We start from the raw sequence: 14071 nt of genomic DNA on the forward strand, positions 1-14071 counted from the left end.
AAATTAAAAATCACTAATAATTTAAATGGAAGGAAAATTGCAGAAAGTGAAAGGGAGCCATGAGAAATGTGATGAATAACCCAGAGATCAATAAATTACTATCATGAATGGAAGTGGGGCATTTCTGATTACATGACACCAAAACTCGGAATTACCTCAAGGAAGAATACCTAGAATTGGTAATAAGGAGTTGAGAAGGACATGTGGGCAAGGGACATAAGGAATAGTAAATATACAACCCTAAATAAGCAGAGGGTTAAGAACAAAAGTAATACACAACATATACTACTGTCACAATACGGTAATCACTACAACTTCAGGTCCTGCTGGAGGCCAGTGGGAAGATTAGAGGTTTAACAGAAGTTTGGAATACAAGACAGTAAGCTTGGTGTTCAATAAAAGCAAAAAGATCTTAAAGGTAGAGAGAAATCTAACTTAGGCAGAGCACAGAAATGTGAAAATAACATGAAATATTCTGAGAAATGCAAACAGTTCAACATGATTAAGAGCACAAAGTATATAAAAGAGAGTCAGGATACATAGATGAACAAGTAAAGCCTAGCCAAACTATTTTCTCTGCCAATACAAGAATAAGAGATAATATGAAAAACTTAAATAGTTGCCTATGAGTCCTTCAGAAAAGTCTCTACCAGGGAGCAACAATGACAGATTTTAATTTCATTTTATTTTCCTTACTTTAAGGGAGATGATAGAAAACAATTAATCCAATAGCCAAAGGCTTTATGAAGATCAATCAACTCTTACAGAATCAACTGTTTCTACATTGCATATAAAAATGTATAATTACCATAATATCCAATACTTAAAATGTGCCAAGGAAAATTAGGCACAATTGAGATTTTTCACAGATGAACAGACATCAAATATACTAATTGTAGACTTCTTTACAACATGTATATATGTAAACGTGTATGTAGCTATATACAAATTGCTTTTCCATCTAAAAGAATAATATTATAACAATACACAGATGATAATGCTGGAATACACAACTTTCATAAATGATGAATCTTAAAACTAAACATCACACTGGAGAAGATGTATCAATAGTTAACCATTGCATGATCTGCTCTGTCTCCATTATACTCTAGCAGCTGTGATTTAATGGAAAGAGTACTGTACTTGGAGCCAACAAACATAATTAAGTGCTAGTACTGTCAATTCTGAACTATAAAGCAAGTCACTTTTCTGTGCCTGAGTTTCCCAATTTACAAAGCAGAAATTTTAAAAACCTGTATTTCTTGTGTTTTTGATAAGGTTTTTGTGAGGTACTGTATCTGAAAGCATTTTACAAGTCATAATAAGCAACAAAATTGTTTACATTTCAAAATATTGATACAAAACAAAGAGCCTCCAGGTCATCTACCACCCCACACTCCAAAATAATGTACAATTAACACCTGAGATGGTAAGTCTGCTAATTTGATAAGCATGTCTGACCACCTCTCTTCATAACCTTACCTTCGAATGAGCAGGCCCGCTTTCACTCAGAAGTTTATACTGGGGTTGGATGCTATTGAAACGGGCCAACTCATTTACCAGACACATTGGAGTTTTCTCTTTGGGGTTTGCCATTTTATCTTGGAGAGAAGCTGTAAATAAAAAGGCTATAAAGTTTTTGTCAAGAATGACTTTACAAAATGGAAGAAAACTAGTTTTCACTTTTTGGACTAAAATTAGATTGTATACATGAATAAATTATTTTCATGAATTTTGTATTTCAAAAATCAAATCGTCTAAAATGTCTTCCATTACATGCAACAGAAGTATATATCACATTTTAAACAATAAAGTACCTTTTTCTTAAATACTTCTTTATACATATGTAACAACAGCATAGATTTTTAAATAAGATTATAACTTTCAATTTATATTATAAATTTCCTTTATTCTCAAGAAATTTTATCATAATCAAGTAAATTCTTGACTACTTATTACTAAAAAGCTTATTCTGTCCACCTTGTCTAGCCTACATTTTTTATTTTTTTCCTTCTCATTTGGAGGCAGCACAGTAGTAGAAAAGATTATAGACTTGGGAATCAAGTTCTAAAAGTAAGTACTTGTTCTTCCAACTATATTTGGGAACCCTCAGCAAATTAAACTTTCTTTTCTTTCTTTTTTTTTTTAGGAAATTTTGAAAGTTAAAAGTAGAAAAAATAATTTAACAAATGCCCACTACCGAACAGTCAGAACTGAAATCGGTAACATTTTCCACATTTACCTTAAATCTTGATTATTTCACATTATAGTTATGAATCTCTTCTATTAAAAAACAGTACTTCAACTAAGTTCCTTTTATCTTTTCCAGAGACTATTAATACATAAATTTAGAATATACTCCTGTAGGATATTTCAAAATATATTTATGGACATACATGTATATTCATGAGAAAATACAGTTTTGACACATTTGGTTTTGTATTTACATAAACAATAATAATAAACTTAGAATTTTTCACAATTTACATTCCTCACTCTTCATTATGTTTTTACAATTTTAACCTATATAGATCTAGTGCATTACATCTAACTGCTATAGATTTTTCCATACAATAATGTGGTTATCCCTATCTCTACTAAGAGACATTTAGGATGCTTTCTAATTCTTCACTCTTACAAGAAAATGCTGCTAAACAGCTTTCAGAATGACTGTACCTAATGAAATTCCCCTGGCAGCGTAAGAATTACAATTTATCCTCAAGCTTGAAAATATGGAGTATAGCAGCCAGGTACTTTAATTTTCCATTACTTGATGTTTGACAAATGGTATCCCACTAATGTCTCTTGGGTATTTTTCCCTACTATTATTTTTATTTGCATGCCCAGATTACTAGTAAGGTTAAACATTTTGTCTTACTTTATGCATCACTGTGAACTACTCCTGTTCTTTCCTGATTATCTTATGTGTTATAGTTCTTTTTTTTATTCATGCATATGATACAAGGGATTGATCTCATGACCTGATACATGGTATGCAAGTGATCCACCACTGAACTACATCCTCAGCCCTTTTTTTGAGACAAGATCTCATCAAGTTACCAGGCTAGCCTCAAACCTGGTATCCTACCTCAGCCTACCCAGTAGGTGGGATTACAAATGTGACTATCAAGAGTTACCAATCATTTCTCTTATAGTTTGTGCTTTTTATATCTTGTTTAAAAAATCCTTCCCTAACCTTCAAGGTCTTAATGACTTTGCTTAAAGTTACTAAACTTTCTATTCTTTCTACAAAATGAAGGTAAGAAAGCTACCCTACTTAATTCGCAATTTTATTGTGAGTTTAAGATTTTTAAAAGTATAGTATGGTTTTCTAAACTATACTGCAAATATAAGGTATTATTATAGCTTCAGAATATTTTTCTAATATTATATTATTTTATCCTATATTTTTCTTCATCTCATTTATAGACAGATTTAACTAATTTTCAGTTTTCCTTTCATCTCCCATTGATCAATGGCAATAAAAATTCTAAAACCTAGCTATTAAACATGCAAGTTTACTTAAATAAACTATAGGCACAATGTATGGATAATACATAAAATAAACAGAAATTACTGATTTTAAGAACTTCATCCTCAAATTTTCTATGGCAAAGATTAGTGTGGAAAACAGTATTCTTTTAAATTCCTAATTACTCTTAAACCAATAATTTACTACAATGACTTGATCATGAACATTATGATTAAGAAACTATTTTGGGGCTGAGATTGTGGCTCAGTGGTAGAGTGCTCGCCTGGCATGTGCAAGGCACTGGGATCGAGCCTCAGCACCACATAAAGATAAATAAATGAAGGTATTGTCCATCTACAACTAAAAAAAATTTTTTTAAAGAAAGAAACTATTTTATGGGCTGGGGTTGTGGCTCAGTAGTAGAACAGTTGCCTAGCACATATGAGGCACTGGGTTTAATACTCAACACCATATAAAAATAAGTAAATAAAATAAAGTTTTTTTAAAAAAGAAACTATTCTACAAGAAAACTACATAAATACCTGATAAGGCCTAGGTAAAAAAGAGAGAAAAATCTAAGTAACCAAGTGTAGAACCAATACAGCTGACAGCTGAATTTACAATTAACTATTTTTAGTGTCTGCCCCCCAAAAAAACCATAAAAACTAGCAATTATTTCTTTTGGCAATAGTACAAAGAAAAAGACAAGAGAAGTTGAGAAAACCCACATTTTACTTAATCCATTGTGTGTTCAATTTGGAAAATTGGTTATCATGGAAAATTTGGTGACCTGCAGCTATAATCAATTTTAGTTCTTGCTTACTATGATATGAAATACTCAAGTGCAATAAATAGCATGGCTTATTGAACATCAAAAAAGCAAAAATAGAAAAAAAAGTTGTTTTTTTTTTTTGCTAAAAATGAGAAAATATTGAAAATCTGGTAAAAATCAGCCTATTTCATTTAATACTGGAACAATAGTTATACTACTAATGTACAATTTTCATAATTCAATAATGCTGCATATTCATCTGATGCAAAAATATCAGAGCATAGCTGGCATAATGTAAAATTTTATAGTATGAAAATGCTTAATTGTACAAGTTTTAAATATATTAAAAAGTGATTAATAGGGCTGGGATTGTGGCTCAGCGGTAGAGTGCTTGCCTAGCACAGGCGGGACCCTCAGCACCACATAAAAAAAAAAAAAAAAAAGGCATTGTGTTGTGTCCATCTACACCTAAAAACTAAATATAAAAAAAAAAAAAAGTGATTAAGCCAGTGTGGTGGTGCACACTTCTAATCCCAGTGACTAGGGAGGCTGAGGTAGAAGCATCACAAGTTTAAGTCCAGCTGAACAACTTAGGGAGATCCTGTCTAAAAATAAAAAAGGCTGGGGATTTAGTCAAGTGTTCCCCTGGGTTCAATCCCCAGCAAACCACCCCCTCTAAAAAAGTGAATAAGATGGTACATTTATAGTCACATGAGCCTTTTTTGATTTAAAAAAAAAAATTGATCTAAATCATTTTAAAGAAGTGCTAATAACATGCTATACAACTTATATTCCACTAATTTTAATTCTGTATTCATAAAATTAACATGAATCCAACAAAGCATTTTAATGTTTGATATTTTGGTCTAAGAACCTACTTTGCTTTGTTTTGTTTTTGCAGTTCTAGGGATCAAACCCAATATCTTGCACATGCTAGGCAAGTACTCTAACACTGAACTACATCCCTAGCCCAAGATCTTGCTTTGATAAAGCTTCATAATTAAAATCCAAAATATTTAAAGTTAATTGATGGGAAAATAACTGTAGTTGTAATGTTTTCCTTTACAAAATTATTAAAACTTTACTCTAAATAGCTATTTCCCTATTTATTAGTATTGACTATTTGACAGAGCCTAATGATACAGCAATAATTTTAGAATTATACCAAAATTTGGATAAAGCACCTACAAATTATAAAACAAATTGCTCTATAAAAATGGAGATATAGAGCTGAGGAGTATAGCTCAATGGTAGAGCACCTGCATGAGTGTCTGTGGCCCTGGGTTCAATCCCCAGTATCATATACACAGACAAAAAAAAGAAAGAAACACAGGGAGAGAATGATAGATTTAATTTATATATAACATTTTAGAAAAGTTAACACTGCAAAAAATGAGAAACAATTTTATGTAGATAGACATTTTCAAGAAACCTAAGTTATCCCTGAAATTATTTTGAAGTAAGCTTCAAGTTTATTGGGTAGCTGGTAAGCAAGAGCCTACTTACAAGTAAATAAAACTGATAATAATGGATTTCATTATCTAAGACTCTGCCATTTGGAGAGAACAACTGGGTTGTTGATTTCCTCTTCTGGTAAAGAGCATGTTTTGGATATCTCTGTCACTTACTGATATCTATATGATCTTAAGAAAGTACTTAAATCCTAGCTGGATACAGGAGGCTGGGACAGGAGGATTACAAGTTCAAAGCCAGTCTCAGCAATGGCAAGGCACTAAACAACTCAGTGAGACACTATCTCGAAACAAAATATAAAATAGGGCTGAGGATGTGGCTCAGTGACTGAGTGCACCTGAATTCACTCCCTGGTACCAAAAAAAAAAAAAAAGAAAGAAAGAACTTATATCTTAAATCTCACTTTCTATATAGTAAAATAGGGATAGTAGTTGTTTTTATCTTATTAGATGATTGTATAGGTTGAATAAAATGATATAAGACACTGTTAACTATGATTAAGAATCCACTGTTATCGTGATAATAAGTATTTATTAAAACATGCTATCATCAAATACTAAAACTATTAAGAAAGCTATACAAATGTTTTTCATGTCTCCCTATTACAAATATTTTGAACTAAAATGTTCTGTTATGATAAATTGATTTTATTCATAGAAATGTACTTCTTGAATATATGTGAAAAGCATGTGTTATTATTTTTCCTGGTATATCACATATGCCTAATGTTGTTTTCCATGAAAATTCCCAAGTATTATATGAATTACACTTAAGATTTTTCATATGTGTATAAGGGAATATTCTACCTTTATTGATCTGAAATTTATTTACATGTAACTTGCCATAAATTGGATAAGAAACACTGATACCAACAGTAAATGCATATCCAACAAAAGCATAGATACATTCTATTTTTTTAGATGTACTCTACTTTTATATCTCTACAAAATGTCTTGGACTCTCTGGGACTTGAATCTTTAAACTATACCGAAATAATGTAGCTCACAGTTTTCAATGAACAAGCAAATTCTCTGTATCCAAAGGAGCTCAAACTCTCCGAGAAGAAAAAAGACACATAAAGTAGACACATACAATAATTTACAGTATTTTCAGTGCTGTAATAAGGCTGTTATAAGGAATCCTAGGCTGGGGATTTGGCTCAAGTGGTAGTGCACTCGCCTGGCATGCGCGGGGCGCTGGGTTCAATCCTCAGCACCATATAAAAATAAAAATAAAGATTTCAAAAAATAAGGAATCTTAATTAAAAGGAGTGTAGAAAATAAGGTTTTAAGAGGTGGCAATCAGGTTAGTTAAGGAAAGCAGGAATCTACCAAGGCAAGATGAGAGAAAGTCACGCTTTTCAAAGACAAGGGGAAAAGCACAGGAAACATCATATTTGACAAATGCAAGCAGAACATTTAATACAATACAAAATGAATGGAAGGCAATAATGGGGAAAAAATGTAATTAGAATTCACTACAACTCCAAAAGTTTCTTAAACCAGAACTCCTACCTCCTCTTCCAAAGCATATTTCTCTAGAGAAGAGTCTATTTCTACCCCTATTCCTAGAAGTGATTTGGACACAGTTTTTATATCTCTTTCCTGACTCTCCTCTCTCTCTTCTATTAGAAGAAAATCACCCTAATCTCCAAGGGAAAAAAAAAAATTTAAGACAAAAAATAAAGGAATGTATCTTCCACAGACTCTTGCCTTCTATAAGAAATGCTACTCTCTGTCCACAGCTATAACTAAAACAAACATTGTAACTAAATTAAACCTTAACTTAAGGCTGCCCTAGCAAAATCACGGCTGAACTATTAGGTGTTGAACTACTCTATTATAACATTTATCTACCAGGAAAAAAATTTAAGTTCCTATCTCACATGAACACAAAAATAAATTCCAAAAGTATTAAAATACAAAATACCACAAAAGCACACAAAAAAAATTGGACTAGCTATATTTCATAGTCCTATAATATAGAAGGTATTAAAGACAAGAAACATAGAAGGTACAAAAGAAAAAAACTGATAATTAACAACATAAAAATGTAACATTTTGGCAAAGCGGAACACACGATAAATAACACTAAGAAACAATCTATGGAAATACTGGTAACAGATGAAGACAAATTGTTAACAATTATAAAATACAAAAATAACACAAATCAGTGTTTTTTAAAGCCAAAAGAAAAAAGGGAAAATGTATACACAATCCATGTAATTTTTAGTTTCCCTTTTTTTTTAAGTGCTCTACCACTAAGCTACATCCCCAGCTCCAAATCACATAATTTACTGAGAAAACATAACTGTTCCAAAAAAAAGAATTAAAAAAATAAAAATTCAAACTCCAGTGAGATATAATAGCTGGCAATTTTTTTTTCTTTTTTTAATATTTTTTTAGCTGTAGATGGGATATTTATTTAATTATTTATTTATGGTGCTGAAGACCAAACCCAGGGCCTCATACCTGTGAAGCAAGTGCTCTACCACTGAGCTACAGCCCCAGTCCCTTTTTTTGTTTTTTTAATTAAATTTATTTTTAACTGACACATAAAAATTATAACTAGTCATGGAGTAATATGATGTTTTCAATACATGTATGTGTTGTATAATATTTAAATCAGGTTAAGTATCTCTACCTTCTCAAACATTTATCATTTCTTTATAGTAAAAACTTTCAAAATTCTTTCTTCTAGCTTTTTTAAAATGTACAGTGCATTATCATAAGTTTTTTTTTTTTTTAATATCATGTAAGTACTGGCAAGGATGTCAGGAAACGGTTGCAAACATTATTGATGCAAACATAAATTAGCGCTAATTTTTGGTGTACAATGTTGATTCAAGTTTCCACTGTACCTAAGTTTAAAACAGCAACTCTACATCTAGGCATAAATACAAGTGGAAGATTAAAATAAGAAAGCAAGACTGTAGTAATAAGAATTATAAATAAGATAATAATTTATCCACCAATAATGGGTTGATAAAATAAACTATAAGGATATGCAGCTTTGAGGCCACCTTTTAATTTTTTTTTTTTTTTTTTTAAGCTAAGGATTGAATCCAGGGCCTGCTGCATACCAGGCAAGCACTTTACCCCTGAAATATATCCCCAGCCCTAGGACTATGCAGCTTTGAAAAAACTAAAACAACTGGGCACAGGAGGTATAAGCCAGTAATCTTAGTGACCAGTAACTTGAGAAGCTGAGGCAGAGGATCACAATTTTGAGGCCAGCCTCAGCAACTTACCACAAAGGTCCTAAGAAACTTATCCAGACCATCTCTCAAAATAAAAATGGCTGGGGATATAGCTCAGTGCTAAAGCATCCCTGGGTTAATTACCTAGGAAGAAAAGAAGGAAGGAAGGAGGGAGTTAGGGGGGGAAAAGAGAGGGGGGAGGGGGAGAGAGAGAGAGAGAGGGAGGGAGGGAGGGAGGGAGGGAGAGAGAGAAGGAAGAGGAGGAGGAGGAGAGGGATTAAAAGAGGTATGGGGCTTATAGAATGACATGGGAAAACACTGCAAAATGCTGAATTTAAAAAGTTACAAATTATTCTGATTGTATCTTTATCTTCTTTAAAGTGCATGTATTTAAAAAGTGGGATTAGGGATATTCTCACTTTCTATTTCAATATACGGTATTCTTTTACTTTTTTCACATGAGCATGTTTAACTTTAATATTATTACTTTATAAAGCCATACCAAAAGTAGGGAATGGTTTATAATATGTCTTAAATCCTAATTGCTCTTGTCCTTTATAAAGTCTTGACAGTGCCACCACGATTCTGAAAAACAGAAAGAAGATGCTCAAGGATCTGATTCAAAGCAGGCCCTAAGTGTCATGCCTGCAATCTCCAACTTCCAATAAGCTATCTTGAGATTTAAAGACTGCAAAAGCATATGGTATCCTTACCAACACTGTTATGGTCATCTTCTTAACGTCAGTCATTGTAATAGATGTATAATGGTAAATGGTTTTAACTTGCAATTTATTTTGTCCATTTTGACAATACAGCATGTAAAGATTGGAGTATAAATCTATAGATTACTTTGGTGACAATCAACATTTTAACAAAGTCAAGTCTTTCAACCCATGAAAAAGATATGGTTAATTTTCATTATTGAGATAATGATGTGTTTTATGTGTTTCTGTTTAAAGACCCCCTACTTTACATAAACACATACACACAACTTTCATATATTTGCAAATAAATATATGTTTGGTTGATTAATACTGAACTCATAGCCAACAACACAGATATTGTGACTAAATGAAGACTCCTTAACAAATGCCTTCTTGGGTTTAGGAATACTTACATAGCACTTAAAAACTACACCTGAGAGTCATTTGAAACAAAGAAATAAACAAGAAGCACAGAAATGCAACAAATGTGACACTAAATAATCCAGGAAAAGGCCACTTGGTTACATACGAAAGCTGAAACAAGAAAGCAGAGTGTGGACTTGTTCAACCTCATATGCGCATTAGGGGTCTTGAATTCTTTGCCACTCTGCAAGTATCTATAAACAACCACAAAAGTACCAAAAACATTGATTTCCCCAAATCAATTACAAATAAGTTTTAATGAGGAAGCCAATTCACAAAGAAGAAGTCCATGAATAATGAGACTTAATTAATGAGTCATAATTCTCTATTTATTTAGGCAGTTTAATTTCTCTTAGCAATGTTTTTTTTAATTTTTTTTAATATTTATTTTTTAGTTTTGGGTGAACACAGTATCTTTGTTTTATGTGGTGCTGAGGATCGAATCCAGTGCCTCATGTATGCTAGTCAAGTGCTCTACCACTGAGCCACAACTCCAGCCCCCCTTAGAAATGTTTTGTTCTTAATTTTCTTTAACATATTGTTAGATTTGTCTATATGTATTTCACCTTTTGATGCTACTGAAAATATTCATAGAAATAAAATTGGTTTGGGTTTTTTGGGGGGGTTTTTTTGGTACTGGGGATTGAACTCAGGGGCACTCAACCACGGAGCCATATCCCCAGCCCTCTTTCTTATTTTATTAGAGACTGACCATTGCTGAGGCTGGCTTTTTAAACTCATGATCCTCCTGTCTCAGCCTCCAAACCCACTGGATTACAGGCAGGCGCTACTGTGCTCGGCCACAATTGGATTTTGTATATTGCTCTTATGTCCTACTTTTTTTTTTTTTTTTGGGGAGGGGGTACTGTGGCTTGAACCCAGGGGTGCTCTACCACTGAGCTACATTCCCAGTATTTATTTATTCTTCATTTTGAGACAAGGTCTCACTGAAGTTACTTAGATCCTCGAATTTATGATCCTCCTGCTTCAGCCTTCCAACTCACTAGGATTACATATTGCTTCAATATTTTAATTTTCTCCAGTATTTTAACTATGTTTTATAAAATTGGCATTTTTTCCATAAGTGTTTGTTAAAAATTAATCAATTAAACTATCTAAATCTGAAGTTTTCTTTGTGAGAAGATTTTAACTAAAATGTCTAGTTTTTTAATACATATAAAGCTATTTAGGTTACCTATTTTCTTTGGCTTCCTCTGGGATTAATTTGCTATTCTTCTTAAGGTGAAAGCTGAAATCGTTTATTTGAGAACTTTCCTCTTTGCTGACATTCAGTGCTATAAATTTCCAAAGCCAAGTGCTAGTATAGTGATATCTTCTAATATGTCATATTGACATTATCATTCAGTTTAAAATACTTTCTAATTTTCCTCTTCATTTCTCCTTTTATAATCATGAGCTGTTTCTGTGTTACTTAATTTCTAAATATTTGGGGGTTTTCAAAGGATCATTCTACTAATGACTTATAATTTCATTATAATCATAAAACATTCTTTCTATGACTTGGATCTTTTTGAACTCACTAAGAATTGTTTTATGGCCTACAAAAGTGTCATCTTGGTAAATGACATGTATGAACTTATGAACAAACGTGTATTCTGCTCTTCTTAGGTAGGGTGTGTGATAAAAGCAATGTCAAGTCTACCATATCTTTGGAGACTTTGTCTGTTTTTCTCTATCAATTATTGAGAGAAATTACTGAAATAAACTTCTTTATCTCTGTTAATGTCCCTGCTCTAAAATCTACTTGGAACCACTTCAAATTTCTTTTTAGATTACCATGCTGAATTTTTTCTAATTCTTTTAATCTGCTTGTGTTTGTATTTAAAATATTTCTTATAGGAAAGCATACAGATGGATCTTGCTGTTTTATACAATCTGAAAATATCAACCTTTAAATTGGGGTGTTTAGACTATTTACATTTTTTTGGTTTTTTTAGATATATATCACTTAGAGTGTATTTGACATAATATGCATACATAGAGTGTAGCTTATTCTAATCAGGATCCCATTCTTTTGTTTGTACATCACATGGAGTTTCGCTGCTCATGTATTCATATATGAACACAGGAAAATTATTTCTGATTCATTCCACTCTCTTTCCTATTCCCCTGCCTCCTTCCCTTCATTCCCCTTTGTCTAATCCAATGAACTTCTATTTTTTCCCCACCTTACTGTGTGTTAGCATCCACATAGAGAGAAAATTTGCCCTTTGATTTTTTTTGGATGGGCTTATTTCACTTAGCATAATATTCTCCAGTTCCATCCATATACTGGTAAATTCCATAATTTCATTCTTCTTTATGGCTCAGTGATATTCCACTGTGTATATATACCATATTTTCTTTATCCATTCATATGATGAATGGCACCTAGGTTGGTTCCATAGCTTGGCTATTGTGAATCAAGCTGCGACAAACATTAATGTGGCTGCATCACTACAGTATACTGATTTTATGTCCTTTGGGTATAAGATCAGGAATGGGACAACTGGGTCAAATGGTAGTTCCATCCAAGTTTTCTGAGGAATCTTCATAGTACTCTCAAGAGTGGTTGCACCAATTTTCAGTCCCACCAGCCATGTATGCATGTACCTTTTTCCCCACATCCTCAACAACATTTATTGTTACTTGTATTCTTGATAATTGCCATTCTGACTGGAGATGAAATCTCAAGTGTTTTTTTGTTTTTGTTTTTGGTTGTTTTGTTGTTGTTGTTGTTTTGTTTTGTTTTTTTGTTTTTTTGTAGCTGTAAATGGACAAAATGTCTTTATTTATTTTTATGTGGTATTGAGGATTGAACCTCGTGCCTCACACATGCTAGGCAAATACTCTGACACTGAGCTACAACTCCAGACCTCAGTGTAGTTTTAATCTGCATTTCTCTAATTGCTAGAAATGTTGAACATTTTTTCATATATTTGTTGACCGATTATATTTCTTCTTCTGTGAAGTGCCTGTTCAGTTCCTTTGCCCATTTATTGACTGAGCTATATGGGTTTTTAAGTTATTATTATTGTTAAGGATTTTAAATTCTTTGTATATCCTGCAGATTAATGCTCTATTTGAGGTGCAGGTGGCAAAGATTTTCTCTCATCCTGTAAGATCTCTCTTCATGTTCTTGATTGTTTCCTTTGTTGTTTAGTTTTTAGTTTGATACCATCCCATTTATTGATTCTTGATTTTACTTCTTGCGATTTAAGTAGACTATTTACATTTAATGTGATTTTTCATACAGTTAATTTGAGTCTATCATTTTACTCTTCACTTTCTTTGTGCTATCCGGTCTTTCCTTTTTAATCTTTTCTTGGTTTTTGCTGGATTATACTGTTGATTCCATTTTATGTCCCTTTTTGGATTATTAGTTACAACTATGTATTTAGCTTTTTTAGTGGCTTCTCTGTCACAGTATACCATCTTTAAATTATAAATCTACCTTCAAGTAGATTTATATATACTTCATGTACAGCATAAAAATTGTTATAGTACACTTCCATTTCTCCCTCCCTGCCATTAGGTTATTGTTAACATGCATTTTACTTTTATGTTATAACCTATAATAACTTAATATTGTTATTTCAGTCAACTGTCATTTAAGGTAATTTAACTAAGAACGAAAAAAAGTTTTAAGTATTCATTACTTATGGTACACTTCTTCCTTTTACATAAATCTGCTATCTGCACTGAGTATTATTTTCCTACTGAATAAAGGAGAACTTAATTTTCTTCTAGATGGGGTATATTAGTGGTGCATTCATTCAGCTTTTGTGTATTTGAAAATTGTTTATTTCATCTTTGTTTTTGAAATCTGTTTTCACAGTAAAGAATTCTAGTTTAATACTTTTCATCTTTCTATACTTTAAAGATGCTTCTCCACTGTTTCCTTGCTTGCATTAGTTTTGTTTATTTGTTTGTTTTTTGTACCAGGGATTGAACCCAGGGATGCTTCACCACTCAACCACAGCCCTTTTTATTTGTGTTTTGAGACAGTCTTTCTAAGTCACTTAGGG

General features: G+C 32.3%; 1 protein-coding gene across 13 annotated transcripts in view; it reads right to left on the minus strand.

The window, feature by feature from the left end:
- Stau2 (staufen double-stranded RNA binding protein 2) overlaps positions 1 to 14071 on the minus strand; it is a 311629-nt gene that overhangs the window by 275308 nt on the left and 22250 nt on the right. For 8 of the 13 annotated variants that reach the window (XM_076835703.1, XM_076835702.1, XM_076835710.1 and 5 more), the window contains 2 exons: positions 9419 to 9501; positions 1483 to 1613 (listed from right to left, as the gene is read on the minus strand). The exons of 3 other annotated variants lie outside the window; for them this stretch is intronic. In XM_076835703.1, the coding sequence (XP_076691818.1) occupies positions 1483 to 1596 (114 nt within the window). In that variant the 5' untranslated portion in view covers positions 1597 to 1613; positions 9419 to 9501. Of the gene's footprint in view, positions 1 to 1482; positions 1629 to 9418; positions 9502 to 14071 lie in introns of all 13 variants that reach the window. 2 more of the 13 variants (XM_076835699.1, XM_076835700.1) reach the window with 2 other exon arrangements.

Source organism: Callospermophilus lateralis, chromosome 16 (genome assembly GCF_048772815.1).
Source record: "Callospermophilus lateralis isolate mCalLat2 chromosome 16, mCalLat2.hap1, whole genome shotgun sequence".
In the NCBI taxonomy this organism is placed as follows: Eukaryota; Metazoa; Chordata; class Mammalia; order Rodentia; family Sciuridae; genus Callospermophilus; species Callospermophilus lateralis.